The sequence below is a fragment of the Pseudorca crassidens genome, chromosome 11, assembly GCF_039906515.1.
Source record: "Pseudorca crassidens isolate mPseCra1 chromosome 11, mPseCra1.hap1, whole genome shotgun sequence".
NCBI lineage: Eukaryota > Metazoa > Chordata > Mammalia > Artiodactyla > Delphinidae > Pseudorca > Pseudorca crassidens.
This window is the reverse complement of record NC_090306.1, coordinates 12,152,424-12,174,168: the sequence shown is the minus strand read 5'-3', so window position 1 is coordinate 12,174,168 and position 21,745 is coordinate 12,152,424. Positions and strand designations below refer to the sequence as shown.

General features: G+C 37.9%; 1 protein-coding gene across 4 annotated transcripts in view; it reads right to left on the bottom strand.

The window, feature by feature from the left end:
• Positions 1-21,745, bottom strand: part of PTPRO (protein tyrosine phosphatase receptor type O) — a 229,480-nt gene that overhangs the window by 29,606 nt on the left and 178,129 nt on the right. For 3 of the 4 annotated variants that reach the window (XM_067695774.1, XM_067695777.1, XM_067695778.1), the window contains 6 exons: positions 20,249-20,388; positions 17,610-17,742; positions 15,551-15,671; positions 10,881-10,949; positions 8,180-8,263; positions 2,821-2,856 (listed from right to left, as the gene is read on the bottom strand). In XM_067695774.1, the coding sequence (XP_067551875.1) occupies positions 2,821-2,856; positions 8,180-8,263; positions 10,881-10,949; positions 15,551-15,671; positions 17,610-17,742; positions 20,249-20,388 (583 nt within the window). The remainder of the gene's footprint in view (positions 1-2,820; positions 2,857-8,179; positions 8,264-10,880; positions 10,950-15,550; positions 15,672-17,609; positions 17,743-20,248; positions 20,389-21,745) is intronic. The other variant, XM_067695776.1, reaches the window with a different exon arrangement.

The window sequence follows — 21,745 nt, the reverse complement described above, 5'->3', positions numbered from 1 at the left end:
CTGAAGACCTGTTCGAATTATAGTTTTACTTTATTTACCTAACTCTTCTGAGACTTAACATGCTCATCTATGAAAAATCAGAGTGATACCTACATCACAAGGTTGACACACAGTATGTTACAGATTACAGAAACACGGAAGTTTAAACAGCTTTACAAGTGTAAGGAATTGTGCTGCACTGCAGTGTCCTGGCAGGAAACATTTCTCCAGGGAGCTCTCAGAGCGCTCTCTCTCTCTCTCTCTCTCTCCCTCTCTCTCTCTCAGAGTTGTGTTCAGAGTCTTGCATAGCAAAATGGTTCAGGACAATCAAGTAACACATCTGAGTTTATGTTTCTGTATCAGTAGCAGAAGTGCTCACCTTCTTCCTTGTTTTTTGTTTTTTTTTGAATAAGAATTCGGTTTTATTTCCTGTGGTTTTCTCTAGCTACTTATCTCTTCTAGAGCCTACCCGTGCCAACCTGTTCCCTGAGCTTCTTCAGGATGCCGCACTGTCACCTAACCCAAGCCTTTCCACCTTGACAGGGTCCACAGAGTTGACCTTTCCCTTCATCTTGCTGCAAATTACTCCGCTTATATCATCTATCTGTGGTCTTATGCCCTATTAGCAAATACAAAGTATATGATAGATATTTGTTCAAAGTTGTCGATTAGCTAACCTGATAGATTATGTTAAGATTTTAGTTGATTTTTGAGGGTATTATACCTCCCAGATAATACATTCAAATTTTAATGGTTTTACTTAATAATGATAACATGAATGCCTTGTACCCTTAAGACACCCTAAATACTCTTATGCGTCATCTTGCTGGGTTGATGGTTAAGGTAGACATGGACAACATTAGCCCCACACTCCAGATGGAACTCCACAGAGAGCCCAGGCTGAGACAGTCAAATGAGTAGTTCAAGATCTCAGGGCTACTAAGCTGGAGGACCCTGGGTAGAAGCAGGAGAAGGACTCCTGGTTAAAAGCTTTTCCATTCAACTTTGCCACCCTTCCAGAAGAAACAGCTAAACGGGGGCGGGGTGGGGCGATCCTTCCCTGCTGTCTTGGCAGTGCGTTGACCTTAAAGTTGGACTTGATGATGCTGGTTCTCATCTCATTAAGAGGAAAATGGGGTTAGAAAAAACAAAAGCAGGATGGAGAGGGGAAAGAGAGTCAGAGGAAGGACCCAGGAAGTAGAAGAATGAACATCAGGGAGAGGAGGAGAATGGTAAGGAGAAGAGAAAGAAAACTGGGAAGGAGCAGAGATCTATCAGTGGGACAAAGGTTTAGAGGGAGAGGAGGTGAGGAAAGGAGGGGCGAGGTAAGGGCTTACTGTGGTAAGGGGCGAGGGTAAGGGGTAAGGGGCAAGGGGCAAGGAGAGCCAAGGAGCACGGTGGTGGCAGTGGGGGGGCATTTGGAGTGAAAGAGAAAAGGTAAAGAGAAAGTAAATGGAAAGATGGGAGGGGTCCCTCAAAAACGGCTTGTAGAAGCTTATCCACTGCTTGATACCCAGATCCACTGCCATTTCTCCATCGTAGGTCTACTTCACAGACAAAGTTTACCATTCTCTACTTTTATCAATAACAATACGCTAGAAACTGGAAAAAAAAAAAAGGTTTGTAGAGAAGGAGGGAGGATGAGAAGGAAAATGAGAAGAGGGAAGGCGGAAGCTGGTTTGACTCGAGGTTTTGGCTTGTGGGCAGGTTCCACCATGTCTACGCTCCACTCAAACTTTGGTCCACATCCTGCTTCTTCTCTCTGCTTGGGTCTTGGGCTCCCTTTTGGTCCCAAGACCGTGTCCTCTAACTGCTCTAGTCTATGCCTCTGTACTTCACTTAACAACCCACTAATAATTTTGGGCAAGAAAGTCTTTCCGTTTCTGTCAAATCATTCCTTTGGGCTGACAGCACCTCTCCTCTGCTTTGGCTGGTCTCGTCTCTCCTGCATCACTTGATATATGCCAATAGAATCCGTACTGATTTGAAGTAGATTTAGGAAAAAATTATTCTGTCACCTATATGTGCCAAAATATTATATGTCACTCAAAGCTGAAGAGAAATCTTTTGCATCAATTTTTCTCTTGTGTTATGTATTCCATTAGCACAGATACCATAGATTTGGCTGGGACCCCTAACTGCCTCCTTAATGAATTCACCAATATTCTATCCCAGGCAAGTATCAAGAATGAACTCTATTTATAGGAATGATCCACTCTTTATATGAAGAGTTTTTAACTAAAGGCCTGGAGGTGATACTCTAATTAGGCTTTTGAAATCAACTGACTGTTCATTTTCACCCATCAGAATTATAACTCTTATGACGTAACAGTTCAGTAGATAAGTGAAACCACAGGTTAGCTAAAGTAATTATCCTTTTCTGTTTATTATAAAGATTTCCTGAGACAGCATTTATCCAAGTATTTGTTACAACATCAAACAGAGTAACAGCCTTTCCCTGCAATAAGCACGAAATTTGAAGATACAAAATGTCAAAGGTTTTTGTACTACTTCGATGTAGCTAAACATTAGATTCCTTATAGGTTTAGAATAGTAGACTTCCTTCTGCAAGACTTATAATTCCTAACAACCCATTCCTTTTCAGATTTCACGTGGTGAGAATTTTCCTTATTCCTGACATGGTTTCTCTTGGTACACTTTCTTGGTGGTCACTGCCATCCATATGTGTAAACACACCTACGCATAATAGCTTAGCTATTTTAATATGCATTTGCCTCTTTCTTAAGCATCCCTTCTATTTAAAGACAGCAAACTTTTCAGTTTGGAAAGTGAAGATCATTATAAAGAATATTTTTAAATGAAATAGTAAGAAAAACTTACTTAGTCAGTTTCCTCTTTTTTAAACCATTTTTACTCCTGTGAATTAAGAAAAGAGAGGCAAATTTATCTGGACAAAAGAACTGATTAACAAAATGATTAAACTTGAAGAACTTTAAATAATTACATCAGGCACTGCCATTTTATTTAATTTTTATTAAACATACCTCATGTTTGTTTAATTACTTCCCCTTAAATGAGAAGATAATGATAAAAATTCCAGATTCATGTTTTAAAACTCTGTTAGATTTCTGGGCCATACCTACACTTTATGTTCTAGATTTGCCAAAAAGCTGAATTCTAGAAATATAATTTCTTGCTCCTGGTGATTAAGTTGCTGAAGTGCTTTGTAAATATATAAAGTATTTCCTGTCTAAATACTCCAGATTCTACAGGCAAAAGGAAAGAATCGGGGAATAAAGGTGAGAACTGGTGGAGGGAGGATGGACATAATGCTTTTTAAATTAAGGAATAAAATAACCTTTTCGGACATTTTCATCGGGAATGTGAATTTGTGCTATCAGTGTTGTCACGTGTCATGTATTCTATTACGGCGTTGTTCTTACTCAGTTTTGAACTAGTTTTTCAGCTATCTGAGGAACTATACCTATTACCTGCTTGTTCTGAATTCATTGCTAGTCTGCTAGCTCAGACACATGTAATACTAACGTATGTTTCAGTTTATTATATTTTTAGGGTTTTTATTAAAAGGGGAACTATTTTCTACCAACACGTAAGATAACTGACCTAAGTTAGCTAATGCTAAGATAGTATCTGCTGAAGGGCTTCATTATTGTGTTTAGATTGTCTTATATAAATGATATTGATACATGATTGAGTGTGACAATTTTTATAAGTAATTTTCAAAGGTCTTGAAATAGTGACGGAAGCACCCAGACTTTCAGAACATAAACAATCGATAGTAAATAGCCAGGTGTGATCTGAGTACTCTTATGTGCCAAAATATTTATTTATATTGAAAATTAGGAATGCTTGGGTAGCCGCATTTCTGGAAAGCCTTTAGCGGAACGAAGCACTACTTCCTTCGGGCTTTCATAGCACTTGGTTCATGAGTATTTCTTACGTGGTCTGACCATCAGCTGTATATGTGCTCCTTGCTAGACTGTCCTTTGTCCCCCAGAGCTGAGCACAGTTAATGGAACACTAGCAGGTGGCCAATAAATGCTTATTTAATTGAATTGAAACAACACATCTTTGTTATGTCATCCTCACAATTTTTTCTAATGATGCAATTAAGGATTTGATATTAGACTTGGGCTCCTGAGGGATCCCACTGGGGAAATGGCACTTGTGGGTGGAGAGGAAGTAATGCAGCAAAGGAAATATCCATAAAGGCAAGTGGTGTACCTGGTTTTCCTTTTCTAGTTTCAGATAGTTTTTCTTTCTTCTCAATTCTGAGTGAAGACAGTACATTTTAATAGTTCTTGTCCTATTTTTTCTCCCTCATCCTCTCTTGGTTTTCCATACTTGGGATTTAGAGGTAATAGACATTCTAGTTTTACTTCACCTCTCCCTCATCCCCCCAAAAGACCACTGTCATGGTGTGCTTCTTGAATAATTCTTTTACTCTGCTCTTGTGATGCTAATTTAGTTAACGTTAGGAATCCTACATTTACTTCGCATAGTAGGAGCCCATTACTTTAGTGCTTGATGAAAACATAATGTTAGCATAATAAGGAACAGTTCTGATAATGTCAGGAGGCTGCCAACATATTTTGTGATTCAGAGTGAAATTAAAAAAAGAAAAACACAAAACCTTTCCAAATGCAAACAGACTCTAAGGGAAACTGGGAAGAAACAAATATATGTGGTAGGGTGACACTGAATACATTCAGTGCTGAAATATTAAGTCACTACTATTCCACAGCTGTGTGGAAACCTGATTCATGGAAGAGAGGCAGTATTTTTTTTTTTTTTTTAGAGGCAGTATTTTTTTCTTTCAGTCTCATTCACTAATTGAATGAACCTTAAATATAATATGAAATTCTACCACATGTTTTGTATGACCTCTTGTTTTAAGTGTATGTCTTCATGATTTGTGTACAACTTTCATTGTTCTGATTAGATTTTGCTGAATTCCTGAAGATTCCAAAGGGTTCTTGTATCTTAAGGCTGTGGTACAAGACAGGACTGAATTATGAGACTCCACAGCAACACTGATAGAATTTTCCTGCATTTTCAATTGCCGTGCTGATCCTAAGACTCAAATCAAGGGATAATTCACTTTTAAACATGTAAATTCAGGTTTTGCTAGCAATTTTCACTTTAGCACTTTATGGAAAGAGCTCGTGTGTGTGCATGCCACAGTGACCATTTTGGGTGATGTTGAAGACATCATCTTATCATTGTGAAAGATTTTCTGAATAACCGATAACACCCATCCAACATACAGTATATATGCATACAGGATGATGTGCTTCTTTTATCTTTCCTCTTTCCCTTATACTAGATTAGGTTCAAAACCCTAATGACGTCAAGAAGTTAAGATGCATTCTTTATAAGCTCTTCATGGTTATGACCATCTTGGAAAGCCCGCCAGAATGAAATTCATTCCAAAGAGGAAAACGAGGCAATGGCAGAGACATGGGGTTCACAGTGGTTAAAAACAAACAGAAACTAAAACCAAAAACCATAAAGTCAAAAACTTTAAATGACCACAAATTCCTAAGCATTACTTACTCTTTCATGAGCTAAACAAAAATCATCCCCGCATCTTAAAAAAGGTCTTCAGAGTTATGTCATTCTCTGAATTGAACATACAACAACAAGAGTAAAGCTGAGCCGTTTAAACTAAATATTGCATCATGCTTAAAATGCCAACTGCTGAGGATTTAGAACAGACAGATGGATGTGAATAGGGCATGAGGTGACCATGAGAGCAAAAAAAGAGAGTAACAACACTGAATCCAGATAGAGCTGGTCCAATTGAGATGGTTTTCTTTGAACAGGAAATACAATCTGAGATCAATAAAGTCAGAAATCCTGGCAGAATACAATCTGGGGACTAAGCCAATGGGGCACGTAGGCTCTACACCGGTTCTGCCACCACCTGGGAAAAGGTTTGAGCAACCTATGAGGGAGAGAGTCTCTGGATTTCCACACAACCATCAGAGGCATCAGGTGGATTTTAGACAATCAACAGGAACATATCTTTCCAAGAAGTTGATAGTTTAGAGACAAAGCCGGGCAGTGTTAAGAAAAGAGAGTGTGGCTCTGTTTCTTGGGGTGGTTGTTAACGGGTGGGTGAAATATGAAGACAAACACATCTAGAGGAGGATTTTAAAAGACTGTATAGAAATGAAAACAGGGGAGAATACCCACAACTTATTAGATGTAGAGAAAAGTAGCAAAGAGTAGGGAATTCGGGTGAATTTGTGAGCGTGCTGAGTTGGACTTGAAGGATCAGGGACCATGAATTTTACCTCTTTTATTTCTGGCAGAGCGCAAGTCTAGGGCTGAAAACAGTTTATGTTCGGTATCTTTTCATTGGTTAATATGTGTGTAGTTTACGAAAAGTGTAGAAAGCCTGGGGCTCTATGTTTTCCCTTCTCTTCTCCCCTGGAGAAAACCATTTTCAGCCTCAGGACCATTCTTCTAAAGACTACTGCAGGGCTTCTTTTCCCCCCTAACTTAGGTCTCATGTTATTTGATCAGTACTATAAATAGCAGACCTTGAAGGAGTTGCTAGAATTCCAAACTATATGTTCATCAGGGGGACCTATTAAGAAAGACATGCAAACAAGCATAGGCCTGCCTGATATAAGCTTAAAACAAACTATGGAAAATGAGAAAGAGAATTAAGTAGGGAAAGGAATAGAACATTACATGCGTCTTTCTTTTGTTTTAATTGAAATCTGTAGAGGGTACGCTAACAGTACTGGCTCCAAGTATTCTAATGATAGGCAGAATACTTGAGGATGATCAGTAGATGTTAAGTTCAAAGTAAATGTATATTTTGAAAGTCAAGATGGAATTGATGTGTATCATGTGATGTTAAGTACTTAAAATATTGGTTGACCATGGGGAAGTCCTATACTGGAGACTTGTTATTAAGAATCAACTTAGAATAATGGTGAAGGGGTCCTCGTCCTCATCATCCAGTACATTCTTCGGAATTTGTTGCTTATACATCAGTGTCTACCATATTTCAAAAGTTTTTCACCTAGCTCTCTTTTAAAGAAAATACAGATTGCGGTATTAACAATCTCCACTGTGAGAAAGTTCTTTTTTTATTCTTTTCCCACTGCAACTCAAATTCTAACTTTGCCCACTGTATTTATTCTGTCTCGGAGAAGCCAAAGAATGTTTGATCAATTGTCTTTTTGAATAGCTAACTCTCCGGATTGCTTTAAATCTTGAACTCCGCCCCCAACCCTCCATGAACTTTTTTTTTCCCCAGTCCATGAACTACTTTTATTGCTTTTATCTGAGTCCTTCTCAAATTGTCCAGGTTTCTGGATCTGTCTGTACATAATTTAGTACCTAAACATCATGGACTAACATTAAGGATAATGATTTTTTTTTCCCTCTGGGAAACTGCTACCTTTATACTTATGGCTCAGAAAAAGAAACAGCCCTTCTAGATAGTTTAGTCTCAGAACTGAAAATCATTATTATTGTATATTATAAAAACTGAAAAGGATACTCTTTGAGATTTGATTATTAAAATGATTTAAAAGTCAAGAAAATAAGAATTTATAGGAGGCTGCTTTTTAGAAAGGAAAGAATAGATTTCAGAGACACTTGGGTTTAGAACCTGAATTTTCTATATAGTCATATGATGTTAAGATAGTTAGTCTCCTTATACCTCTATTTCCACATCTGTAAAATGGTGCTGATAACAATCTCTGCAGAGGTGTGTGGACAATTAAATGAGAAGATTATACTAAGAGGCTTGCACACAGTCAGTTGTTTAATATTCGCTGAGTGAGCATTATTATAAAACCACGAAGGCCCCAAATACATAGTATTCTGGGTTTCTTTACCTGATTACATTTTTTCCTTCTTGGAAATAGGGAGCTAATCAATGGAAATGGTGAGAAAAATGAAAGGCATCATTTGTAAAGATGAGAGGCCATGGACTGACTCAATGAAGAAACAAATAACTTAGCAATAAATGGAAGAAAAGCTTGTCAAGAACATCACAAGAAGAACATTCAGTTGGGAAAACATTATAGTTAGCATCTTGGTACCATTAGCTGCTTTAATCCATTTCAATACATAATTAATAATTTTACATGCTTCAAACACATAAAATCATTAAAAAGGATTTTCCCTTTGGTTTACTTCCTGAAAGCTAACTTTTAAAGACTTTGTAAACAGTAAAAAAAAAATCACTTACCAAGGATTAATATAAAATGCCAAAAGATAATCAGTCCAAAGACATGAGGGTAGCAGGGTTAAGAAAGCAAATATACTCCTACGCCTGCGAGCATTAATAGATAACAGATGTAAAGATGAAAAAGTGGCAAGAGTTAGTAATACAAACTGTGAACAGTAAATTACCTACTGGGATCAATTAAAATGACAAGCACGTTAATGACAATTAAATATTCCATTCTCTGAAATTTTAACGTGAGGCCTTAAGTGCTATAATATTGCCAAAATCAGTTTTATTCACATCTTATTGTAATCAGACATATTTCTTTCAACTTGGTTTGTGTCAATTAGCCTGCTATTCGGTGATTACGTTTCGCATTCAGTTAAATTCGGCTCTGAAATGCCTCATCCGTTATCTCGAGTCTTATTCTTGGGTATTACCCTTGCGATGCTTAAGCCTATTTTAAGAAATCTAACATTTGATAGCTAACAGCAGCTTGTGTATGGAATACAAATGGTTAGTTAGTGTATACTGATTTTGGTAAACAAGCTTTCAGGACACATTCTTATAAAACTGCACTGTTAGGTGCGACTTTCTATATTATTTTAAGTATAAATTAATACATCACTTCCAAAAAATAATCCTTAAAACAGAGGTATGGTATGACACCCACATATCATTCATTTAAAATAAGTAGCTCATCAGCTGTCTAGTTTCTAATCTTTTTTTTTTTTTTTTTTTTTGCGGTACGTGGGCCTCTCACTGTTGTGGCCTCTCCCGTTGCGGAGCACAGGCTCCGGACGCGCAGGCTCAGCGGCCATGGCTCACGGGCCTAGCCGCTCCGCGGCATGTGGGATCCTCCCGGACCGGGGCACGAACCCGTGTCCCCTGCATCGGCAGGCAGACTCTCAACCACTGCGCCACCAGGGAAGCCCCTAGTTTCTAATCTAGGGGAGTGGGAGCAAAATTACTTAGCTTCACATTAACACTAATGCAGACTTAATTTTAAATGCCTGGTTTGAATCAAATTTCAGATATTTAGACCAATTTTAAAATAGAACATCTATTAATGCAGGTTTAAAAATAGGCTATGGTTGTATCTATAGTTATTCTGAGAGTTAGGGGAAAAATGATGTCACCTTGTCACTTCAGTTATTACAAATATCCCCTGAGATATGTCTTCTCAGTTAACGAGAAAATGCCAGTGTTGGCAAAACTGTCTTTGCCCAGAGCTGCAAGAGAATTTTCTTAATTTTATAGAAATGTCCTGAAATGAATTCTCTTTTGCCTCAGTTCTCCCATAAATGTTCTCTCATAAATTCCGTAAATTGTGACCAGTTGTGTAGTCAGTCAATACGTAGGTCTCCTGAGTCACAGGTATAATGGGATCAGTTCCTAGATGGGCCCCTCGTCACTGCGCTATGACTGGGCCTTTCTTAAGGGTAGGCCAGGCAAGAAACAAACATCAGTGAGTCAGCCTCTTAATCTTGGAAAAGGTGTTAATTACATTTGAACAAACCTAGAAATGTTTTCTAACTTTTTACCAGCAAGAGTTTATGGGTTTCTCTTCACAGTTGAATTAATCAGATTTGAATAGCAAAATTTGAAGAGCAAAATTAATCAGATTTGAATAGCAAAAAAAATTTGAATAGCAAAATGGAATTTTGTTCTGGTTGAACTTTTCGACTAGTACAACATATTTTCTGGTTAAAGAGAATCCTATTTCACCTAGATTTTTCACCTAGAGTGGATCTCAACTAGTGTCCCACTTAGGGAAGTAGAATTTACAGTTTAAATAAGGCCATTCCTCCCTCATTAATTCCGCGGCTAAAATTTCCTGTCTCTACATATTTATTTCTGTCAGAGTAACCATTTGGGGGGAGTTAGGAAAACAGAAAAAAAAATCACTTACTGAGGATTAACATGAAATGTATATATTTAAATGTGCTTTGCATGGTTGCTTGTGAAAGAAACAAACTGGATCACGTAAGCAGTGCTGGCTTCATATTAAGTGGTTAGTTAATCAGCAATTTTGTTGGGTATTAATTGCTCTGTATATTAATTAATATATTAATATATATGTTAATTCCCATGGATCGCTGTTAGGTATAACATCAACAAATTCAATCTCTTGACAATGCTTTCTTAATTCTCAGAATATATCCTCCCTCCTTAATACTCAAGCATAAAGAAACATGAGGCTATGTTTCTCAGGGAACTTTCTTAGCTTTGATATTTACCTGCCTGTAAGTGTAAGACCTGAGAGCCCTGGGCTGTATACTTCTGCTTGATTTTTTAACAGAATGGGTAGCTCATATCCCCAGGCACTGAAATGTGAGTTTTAAATAGAGACGCTGCTCTGTCTCCCACTGCTTCCCTGGAGTCTCCCCTCCTGCCTTCAACCACACTTGTTCCACGAGGCTCCTGTATTATTAACCCTTCTTCAGCCCAGTTGTGGGCAACTTGTACAACTGCATCAGTCCTTTGTGTAATATAGTGAATACCCAGCAGACTACCTCATTTTCTCTCCTTCTTACATGAATTAAACGTATATATACTAATATGCTCTGTGAAGTAGATGTCACCTTGAAGTCTACTATCACCGAAATTATGAAAGAATAATCAGGCAAAACCTTCTATCGCCCAAAGATAGTACAATCAAATTGAGAGCACACATAGCATAGGTAAGCCATCTAGAGACTTGTTCTGAAACAATACTCACCAGTTGTATGGAAGCTTTCCATCCCGCTCTAAGGATGCAAAATTGACAAAAGTCCCTGCTCCACACTCCCTGTTGGAAAGGAACCACAAGATCAAGGTTAGTGCTTCACAGAGCACTCTTTACCTTGACATGAGAGCCTTTAATGGCTAATCATCACAGCATTAAATTTTAAAAAAGCTAATATAAGTTGCATGTATTCTTCTTTCCGATACAATGCAATATAGAAAAATAAAACAATTTTTCACAAGGGCGCACACACCCAAATCAAGTTATTTGAAGCCAGAAGGATTCAGTTCACAACACTTACCAAAGGGCGCTCATGATGCTAACATAAATCGTTCAACTATGTGGGGTAGAATATTTTTTACAAAGCCTTCAATAGTAAGGTATAGAAACTCTCCTAGATAGACTAAGGGTTTTCCATTTTTAGCAAATATTTTTTGTTTTTATAGCATTTTGATTTCCTCTCTGTAATGATAGTGGATCAAACTGGATTGTTTTCTTCCTTCAAAAATTTCCCCTCATGTTGTGATGCCCATACTATTCATCACTTGAGAGGAAAAGAGTGATACGTACTGAAATAGATTGGCTTTCGCAGAGTCAGTAGAAAATACTGTTAGTTTTTTTTCCCAGAAGTGGAGGAAAAAGGTCAATACAATTCTCATGCTTTCTCCACCTTTTGTTTAATATCATGCATAAATAGCATAGCTCACTGGGGTGCATACCTCTCATTTTTTCCCTCTATATGAAATTGATGGACTTATTCAGAATTGAAGCAGAGATTTTGACATTGGCATAATGTGCTAATTACTTCAGTTATCTGCCTGTTCTAACTTGAGTGTTCTAAGGATAACTTTCTTCCTTGAAAAATACACTAACAGGGACTTCCCTGGTGGCGCAGTGGTTAAGAATCCGCCTGCCAATGCAGGGGACACGGGTTAGATCTCTGGTCCGGGAAGATCCCACATGCCGCGGAGCAACTAAGCCCGTGCACCACAACTACTGAGCCTGAGCTCTAGAGCTTGCGAACCACGACTACTGAAGCCCGCGCACCTAGAGCCCGTGCTCCGCAACAAGAGAAGCCACCACAATGAGAAGCCCGCACACCGCAACAAAGAGTAGCCCCTGCTCGCCGCAACTAGAGAAAGCCCGCGCGCAGCAACGAAGACCCAAAGCAGCCAAATATAAATAAATAAATAAATTTATTAAAACACAAAAAGACACTAACATTTCATTATTTTGTGCTGCATGTATTATAAACTAGATATCAATTAATTTTCCTGCGTCAGTTTCCTGTATATGGCATTTATTTTACTCTACCTCAAGGCTTCGTAATCTAGGGTCCGAGGATAGAATTTAGGGCTCTATGAACATATGTGGGAAAAAAAGTACATCTTTATTTTCACAACTTGTAACTGAAATTTAACAATTATTTCAATTATTAAAGTAGGCAACAAGCCCCGATAACATCATCAGCACTTGTGAGATTTGCTAATAGAAACGGAAGATATTTTTCTACAATAGACCTGCTGCAGATGTTGAAATATTGTTCATCGTCATCACTCTGATGAAATTATGAGATTGCTTAGATATTCTACTAAATATTGTTATCTAATGTGTTAATAAAGAAGCATATAACACATTTGTTTTCCGAATACTTTGATTACCATATTTTCATATAATTAATTTCTTTTTTAATCCTATGTGTTTTATGTTATGCACTGAGAAAGAAAGCATTATCCTTGGAAGAAATCTACAGGCTTCGTTAGACTGCCAGAGAGACTCATGCCCAAAAAATGTTAAGAATCTCTGCTCTAATGAGCAGCTGGCTGAGGTAGAATCACTTCTCCTAAATATTTTGCTGTATGCGTCACAAGGATGTTCCTGCAATAATGCCATCACAAATACCACTACTTCCATTTCTACTCTGTTACCACTCCTTCCACTATTACTATTATGAGCTAACATGTATTGCATGCTTCCTATGACACTATGCTGTTACTGCAGTATTGCTCCTAACCGTCCACTAATGTGGGGTTGTTATCATTTTTTTTTTTTTTTTTTTGCGGTACGCGGGCCTCTCACTGTGTGGCCTCTCCCGTTGCGGAGCACAGGCTCCGGACGCGCAGGCTCAGCGGCCATGGCTCACGGGCCCAGCCGCTCCGCGGCATGTGGGATCTTCCCGGACCGGGGCACGAACCCGTGTCCGCTGCATCGGCAGGCGGACTCTCAACCACTGCGCCACCAGGGAAGCCCTCATTTCTTTTTGATAAATGTTCTTTCCCTTGCTTCCAGGCTACCACAATCTTAGTCTTCCCTCCACTCCACTGGATGCCTTGTCAGTCTTTCTTTTTTTGCCATTATCTTTTAGTTTCTCTCTGAAAATGCTAATATTAGATGGCGCTGATGGTCTCTTCTCTAATATACGCTTAATTCCCAGGCTTCATCCAGTCTACAGCTTTAATACCATTTGTATGCTAAGAACTCCCAAATGTATATCTTCAATCCAGACTTCTTTCCTGAACATCAGACTTTTATGTTCATCTGCCTACTCCACACCTGCACTTGCAGTCACCTCCAACTTAACATTTCTAAAACTGGGGTCGTGATGTTCCCCCAACTCTGAAATCCTCACCTAGAACCCTATGTCAGTTGATAACTCCATCCTTTCTGTTGGTAGGACCGAAAAGCTTGGCGTCATCCTTGACTCTTAATCATTTCCATTCCAAGCTCAATTTGCGAGCAAATCCTGTTAGTAAACTCCTCTATTTTCAAAATATATCCAGAAGAGGATCATTTCTTCTTAACTCCATTGCCACTACTCTGGATTGAACCAATATCACCTCTTGCCTGGATTAGCTGGCTCCCCCAGTTAATATACTCGCTTTTGCCTTTGCCTCAATACAGACTCTTTTCTACATGAAAGTCAAAATGAAAATGTTAAAATAGAAGTCATATCTTCTGCCCCAAATTTTGCAATGGCTGCCCTCTGCTCAGAATGAAAGTCAAAGTCCTGATAATGGCTTATGAAGCCCTATAGGACCTTACATCATCTCCCGCTATCCTTCCCTTCATTTCCTCTGCTTTAGCTACGCGAACCTCTTCCTTGAACCTGCTAGTCGTGCTTCTGCCTCAGGGCCTTTGCTCTGGCTGTTCCCTCTACTGGGCACACGCCTCCTCCAGATAATACATGACTAACTTCCTCACGTCCTTCAAGTCTTTTCTTAAATGTCACCATTTCAGTGAGGCCTACCTGCCTTCCAGGGCTCCTCTCATCCCCTTCATGCCTGAATGCTAATCTCCTTACTCTATTGTTTTTTTCTTATCATCTGCTAATACACCACAGCATCTTCTTACTTTCATCTTTATTATTTCTTGTCTACCTCCTCAACGAGCATACAAGCTCTACGAAGGCAGAGATTTTTGTCTGTTTTTGATGCAGCCCATATCCCAAGCATGCAGGGGAGTCTGACACAGAGCAGGTATCCATTAATATTTGTTAAATTAATGAATGAAGTTTCAGCGAACTGCACATGGTTGTGTTGGTTGTCAATTAGGATTTGACCCCAAGGAGTGTAATTTCAGAGCTTTATATTCTAGCCTCAGCGCTGTACCACCGCCCTCCCTATCCTCCTAAGATTTGTTCAAACACTAGCACTCAAGAAGCTTGATTTTTATATTCAGAACTAATCCCTTTTCTCGACTTTCATGGTATCCCATTTTTACCTCCTTTCTGCTACAGGTCAGTTTATACCTTTAAATATATTTATTCATGTATTTCCAGCTAGGTGCTAACTTCCTAGTGGACAACTTGGATTTCTGATTTTTCTTTGATTGTGCTATCTAAGGCAGTGATTGACTCATTATCAGATGGATAAGTTTATTTATGAATAACTAAATGATAGAACTCTGAGAAAGGACAAGGATGTTAATTGACAATTCAGCAGGCTAGCATCGGGCAAATACAAATTTTATACAGATTTTCCAAACCCAGTAACACTCAACTAGGCAATAGTTTTGTTTTTTTTTTTAAGAGAATTGATGGATTGTTTTGATAATATAGAGGATCACAGAAAGTACTTGCAAATGTGCTCTGATAAGAAGCGCATCAGTGGTCAAAGAAAATAGGGAATCAACAAAATCATAAATCAAAAGACTTTCCTAACTGCAAGCAAAACGAAACTGCCTGCAGCCCTGGGTAGGAGCTAATGGTGGGACTTGAAGGGACCTAATCATAAACTCTAAAAATATTTTCTTCCTAAACAGCTTCAACAGAACTAATGAGGGAAGGGATTATTTTTCTTTCTTGTGGTCTCCATATATATTAACTCCTTTCATTAATTGTACTGAGTAGGCATAGATCTTTCTTTTACACCAAAGTATATTTGGAAGTATCCAAATATAATGAATGAATCCCAATGTATGGGCTACTTAAAATGACAAGATTGATAGTAAGAGGTCTGACTTTGTGTAAACAAACAATCTTTTGCTTTACTATTTCAATGGTAATGTTCTCTAAAATAATATTGAAAAGTCTATTTAGAAAACACAAAACAGAAACTGAAAGCAAACTCACGGCTGTACAATTTAGGTCTGCAAAAGCCACACGTGTATGAGAAACAAAAATATTTTAAAGGCTGTGGGTGAAAGATGAGCAAAACACAACTTACCTTGCCATCTGCAGATGCTTTTTCCTAAGAATGATAAGGGTAATAAGCAGTAATCCAATCAACAGTGTGCTAAGGATGGCCAGCACGGAGATGACCACCACGTTGGGATTCATCTCTGTAACTAAAGAGAAAAGCCATACATGTTCATTGTAGCTTCCATGACATGGAAACTAACAGGACCATTCATTGTTTCTCATCTGACCTTAAGACTAACAAACTTATGATGATAACATCAACAGCAACAATGATGTTTCTCCAAGCCAGCAATGGCCTCTTCCCGGTCAACTCTTAACTAGTAAAGTAGATTGACAAATAGTGTTTGGGTGGCTGGAAGAATTGAGTCCATTTCAAAGGCCCATATTCAGGATGTTCTTATCAAAGGAAACTGTGAAATGTAAAGCATGCCTCTGCCATGGTTTGGGTTCACTTGAAAAAAATATCTAGAAGTCATTATCACGTATTATCACTGTTGAACATTTTCCAAAGCTTAGAGAGGGGGAGGCTCTTATCTTATGCCCATGACTTTAAAGTCAGAAAGCACAGCTGTATATTTCCCTCACAACTAATAATGTATATGAAAAAGGCATTAGCAAGCTGCCATCTGCTGCAGCACTTAACACATCGCTAGCACTAGGCATTCTGATGATCTGTAACCATATGTTTCGAGGTGTTTCCATCTGCACAGCTCAAGAGATTAAACTTATTAATAAGTTGCAGGGTCCTTAAGAACAGGGGTTGCTCTCATATACTAGGTCTTCTATGATCCATCTTCAATGGTACTTACACATTGCCTACTTCACACAGCATCTGGAAGACCAAGATGTTAAAGGTGGGAATGTATATCAAATATTTTTATAAAACTCTTAAAAGTGGACCAGAGGAAAAGAGGAGATACCATCCTCTGCATTGGTCACAAAGTCACAGAACTGGCTGGCCTGTGCAATCTCTAAGGCTTTTGGTATTTTCCACATTCCATTTGGGCCAGCCTGGCTCCAGTTTATGGGTAGAAGTACTTGAACAGAAAGAACATTAGACTCATGGTCAGAAGAGACTGTTCAAGTTCGCTTGACTATTACCTGCCATTTGGGGAAGCTATTTTACCAGTCTCTTCTGGCCTTATTTTCCTCACTTGCAAGTACGTTTAATAATATCACCTGTTTCACTGGACTGCTGTACAGATGACAAGGAATCATGAACATTAAAGTATTTTTAGAAAATGTAAAAGGATGTCAAAATGAGAGACCATTAATATACTTTTCAGGTCTATTTTTGCCCTCACTTCTGAAAAAGCAAAAACTAAAAACAGAAAATAAAAAAGTCTATTCTAGTGGTCACTGGATGTAGTGGCAAAACATATTAATGCTATGTAAATGAAAACGAACCAGTAAAGGGATAATGTGATGGTAAGAGTGGTTTTATTACAGGCAGCTTCAGAGAGGGTCTCAGATTACAGAATTAGACTCAAGCAGGGAAGTAAAACAAATAATGTAACTCAGAAAAAAGAATAAGGAAATAGCATTATTCTGGACTTTTCATTAATATCTAATTTCCGCAATTATACTTTCTGCTTGATTGGAAATTTTTCTGCTTTGACCCAGTACTTTAGGTTCACCATTATTTGATCAGTGACAGCTAAAGGTCAAGGCTAGAATAGGTGCACCTGACCTGATTAGGGTACTGTGGGTACCACTGAAGAGGATGATGGGGGACGATGAAATTGATGATAACAACATTTAGACAGCATGTGCTAGAGCTTTATGTACTTTATTTCTAAGCCTGAAAACAACTCAACAAGGTACATATTATTATTCCAGTTTTACAGATGAAGAAACAAAGGTTCAGAGATAGTAAATATTTTTTCCTAAATCACATAACTAATAAGTGCAGTTAGGGATTGGAATTAAAGTCTCCCTGAAGTCAAAGCTTGGAATTTTTCAATGAAAGCTGAGTTTTATTTTTCAAAAAAGATGGATTATATATATTTAAAAAGAAAACGTAAGGAAAATCTGGAAAGATATAATTTCCAAAGACACCAGAGTCCACTAATGCCTGTAATTACCCATTGTTGAGACGGCTATGAATGTAGGGACACTGGGGCTGTCATGACTAAAGCTGGTGACACTACAGTTGTAGGCAGTGGCAGGAAGGAGGCTGGAGATGGTCACGACATGAGAAGAAACAGAAATCGGTTCCTGGAGATGCAGAAAACAAGATAAATGTTATGTTATCTTCATCTATTTTGGTTTTTAAATTATCAGTATTTTTCATAGTTGAGTAGGTAACGTGTGTGCACAGAGTAAAAAATTTAAAAAACCAAAAAGGAAGCAGTGAAAAATATTTCCTTCTTTCTGTACTTCCCATCTACCCAATTCTCTTCCATGGAAGCAGCCATTGTTGTCAGGTAGGTTAGTTTTCTTCCCATCTGTATTTTATGGATGTATAAACATGAAAGAATATAGTTAAAAATGTAAGTGCTAACATAGTTTACGCATCATTCTGCTTATTTTTTATCTTGTTTCTCAGTACATTTTGGCACTCTTTCCATATTAGCACAGATAAAGCTATTTCATTTTAGGGGTTGCATAGAAATCCAGTGAAAGAACATACTTTATTTAACCAGTCCCCTATTAATAAATATTGAAGCAGTGTCTGATTTGTTGCTATTATTAACAATGCAACAATGAATATAACTTCACAATTATGGGAACATATGTATATGTACACACACTCATTTAATATATGTATGTATATATACACATATGCATTCATATACACAAAACCTGTGTGCATATGTGTGTGTATGTATGTATGAATATACATACATATACAACCACTCATATTCCTAGAAGTTGAATTGCTGGCTCAAAAAGTTATATATTTTTAATTTTGTAAGCTATTGACAAATTATCTTCCATAGACATTTTCCAAGGGACCCACCTACCATCAGTGTGTGACAATGCCTGTTTCCTTACATCTGTCCCTACACAACAAATTTGCAAACTTTTTGAGCTTTTCTAATCTTATTAGTGGAAGTTGTACCTCATTATAGTTTTATTTTGCATTTCTTTCACCATGAGTGAGCTTGATCATATTTTTCTACGTTTAAGAACATTTTGTGTTTATTTTCTATGAAATATTTGTTTTGGTTTGTTGGTCTTTATCTTTTTCATTTGTAGTAGATCTTTGCATATTAAGAACACTATCCCCTTTGTCTGCATCCTCGGCTTTTAAATAGCATCCACCAAAGGCATAAAGACTTTGTTTTCTCCAAAGCATTTAATATTAACTTATTCTCGAGTAGAAGAAGCTGTTAATTTGGTGCGCCAATGGCCAGACACTGATAAGTACAACTGCACAGTATAAAAACATGAGGCAGCATAATACTGTTTTGCAAAACAAGGATCTGAAAACAACTCTGCCTAAAGAGGTGAGAGCCATGAGCACAGATTTCCCACTGCCATCTCTTTCATGATCCCGTAAAAGAATGATTCTAAGGAAAGATTTTTGCTAACAGGACTCGGTTGTAGTAACCATTGTTTTCTTAAAGGGAGGCATTACTGTAGTTGCAGAGAAGAAAATTCACTACTGGCACAGTAGCTATTTTCCAAAAGGATTCTTAGGATAGAAAAAAGATTCAGCTGTTCAGTACAGATCAAAAAGAGATACATTTGCAGAACAGACTATCAAAAGGGGAAAGAAATCAAAGCAAATTATCTTAACACTCATATGAAAAGATTCGTACTCCCAGAAATCCTTTTTTCTTTTCAATCTCATGAACTGCATTATTTAAAAAACATCAATTATTCATGTTCATAGTATTAGTCTTTGCACTGTATTTTGTGACGTCCCTCACAAATTTGCCCTTTTCCTTCCACGTCTGGCTGTAACATAGTTTTTTCGTTACCCACCCCCCCAGGTCCACTTCTCTCCTTCCATTCAATTTAACCCCGTGAAAAACTCAGTATTCATCATATCTGCTATTTGTGATTCTAAAGCTTTAACGATCACCTCTCTCAGCGTTCACTTTCCCTAACAAAATCGTCCTCCTTACTAACTTCTTTTAAATTCTCTTGGTAGTATGGATCTCTCTTCTGGCACTTATATTTTATTTTAATTATTTCTACTCAAGTGAAATATCCACAATTAAATGAAAAACATTTTTTGAAGGCAAGTATTGATTCTGTGATTTGTGTCCCATACAATGCCTTTCTCATAAGCAGCAATTAGTTCATATTTGTTAAATTATGTTTTATATGGCAGTGTCTTTATCCCTTCCATCAGTTTAATGGCCAATAGGAAAACGCCTCAATTTAACCTCAATATGACCTGGAGTGGCTAAGAACTGGGGACAAACGCAAGAGGGAGGAGATATGGGGACATATATATATGTATAGCTGATTCACTTTGTTATACAGCAGAAACTAACACGCCATTGTAAAGCAATTATACTCCAATAAAGATGTTAAAAAAACAAGATAAATACAAAGATGGAAATAAACTTTGTGATTTGGCAAGTTGGTTATGACAGGTTTTGGGCTTGCTCTAAGAATAATTTTAAATTTCTATCACTGAAAACCAAAAGTGTACATGAAACTTTTCATTTTATATCATTCAAAGAAAGAGGAGTTTTTCACTTTGCTTGGATAATGAGCCTTAATCAACATTAACTCAGAAAAGGAAAATCCGAGCATACAGTACCTGGAGTTTTATATCCTGACTGGAGCCAACTTGTTGACAGAAGACTTCGAAGAAATCAGCTACTCCCTCTTCCACCCACAGCAAAGTCACCGAGGTCTGGGTTTTATTCACCGCAAAGAGTGATTTTGGAGGAGCTGGTTCTGAGCAAAGATAAGTTAAAAAAAATTAATTTAATATAAAATATTCTTCCTTCCTTCATTAATCAAAAGAAAAAATAGGCAAAAAATTCCAAATATGGGTAGTTAAGAGCACCATAAAGAGTGTATATGGCTTTCAAAATATGTCCTTTTACAAAGACGGTCATCTAACTTGCAAGGCAGAATATTTTGCATCTTTTATTTTATACTTCTCTTTTTGTAACACTTCTGTTTTCTACTTCAGCTTTATTATAGACATAATCTATTAATAGTTTTTGTGTCATCTACACTGGAGTTAGCACTGCCCATATGATACCGAATTTTCTGGGTGAGAAACAAAAATCTGTACTGAAAAGACTGAGAAAAACGAAAGTGGTGTGCTCCCTTCTTATGGGGAGATTCAGTCTGGTGCTGAGCCAAAAACCTGCCTTCCTTTCTCGGGAGACTATTGGGAATAATTTAGCCAGAGGAATGGCTTCTTGAAAATTTAGTCAAAATTAAGAGGGGTAAAGCTAAAGAGATAATATGATTTTTAAGGAAGAGGATTGATGGAAGAAGACTGGATGGTTGATAAAATGTTAGAGGACTGATTTCTTTATCTTATTCTTTTAGACATTTAATTTTGATCAATAAATTAATCCGTTAGTTAAGTAAACCATTCTATCTCTGCCCTTTCGTATGCCTTTCCAATAACTGAGTCACTGGACTTGTAGGCTTGATACCAATGCCTGTCTGTTCCCCAGTTCTAGGAGGTGGTCTGCTGTCTTGTTCCCAGTTGCTGAACCTCTCCTGGTCCCCTCCTTGCCTCCGTGTCTTTGGGCATTGCCCTTCCCTCAAGTTCCTCCAGTACACAAAGTGCTATGCCTGAATCGAAGTTCTTAAGCCAGGGTCCCTCTTACCTGCTGTCAGATCTCCTTGACATTGCTTGTTTGGACAAACATCTTGCTGTCAGGTTCACATAATAGCATACTCTGCCCATCAGCATGTCCCTGACAGACAGCTCTCCACACTGTTTGCTTGTTACTTGGATTTCTTTTCATTATCTGCCTCACCCTTCCAAGTCTGTTCTACAGCTCCTGGTGTTTAGCAAAAAAGCCCTAGAAGCCATTTCACTCTTCTGACAAGTGATATGTCTTTGTGGGGGGAAGGTCTGGACCTTCTTTCTGGCATATCATCATCATGTCCAGAACCAAGAATTTTGTCAGAATCTTTCTTGACGTGATCTATTGCAGTAACCTAAACTTGTGTCCAACTGAAAAAGAAGCATTTTCCTTTCCAGAGGCAACCTGACAAAGTTGGGCACAAGAGTTGAAGGAGGAAATAAATGAGTTGGTCTTGGGCAAGTATAACTCACAATAGA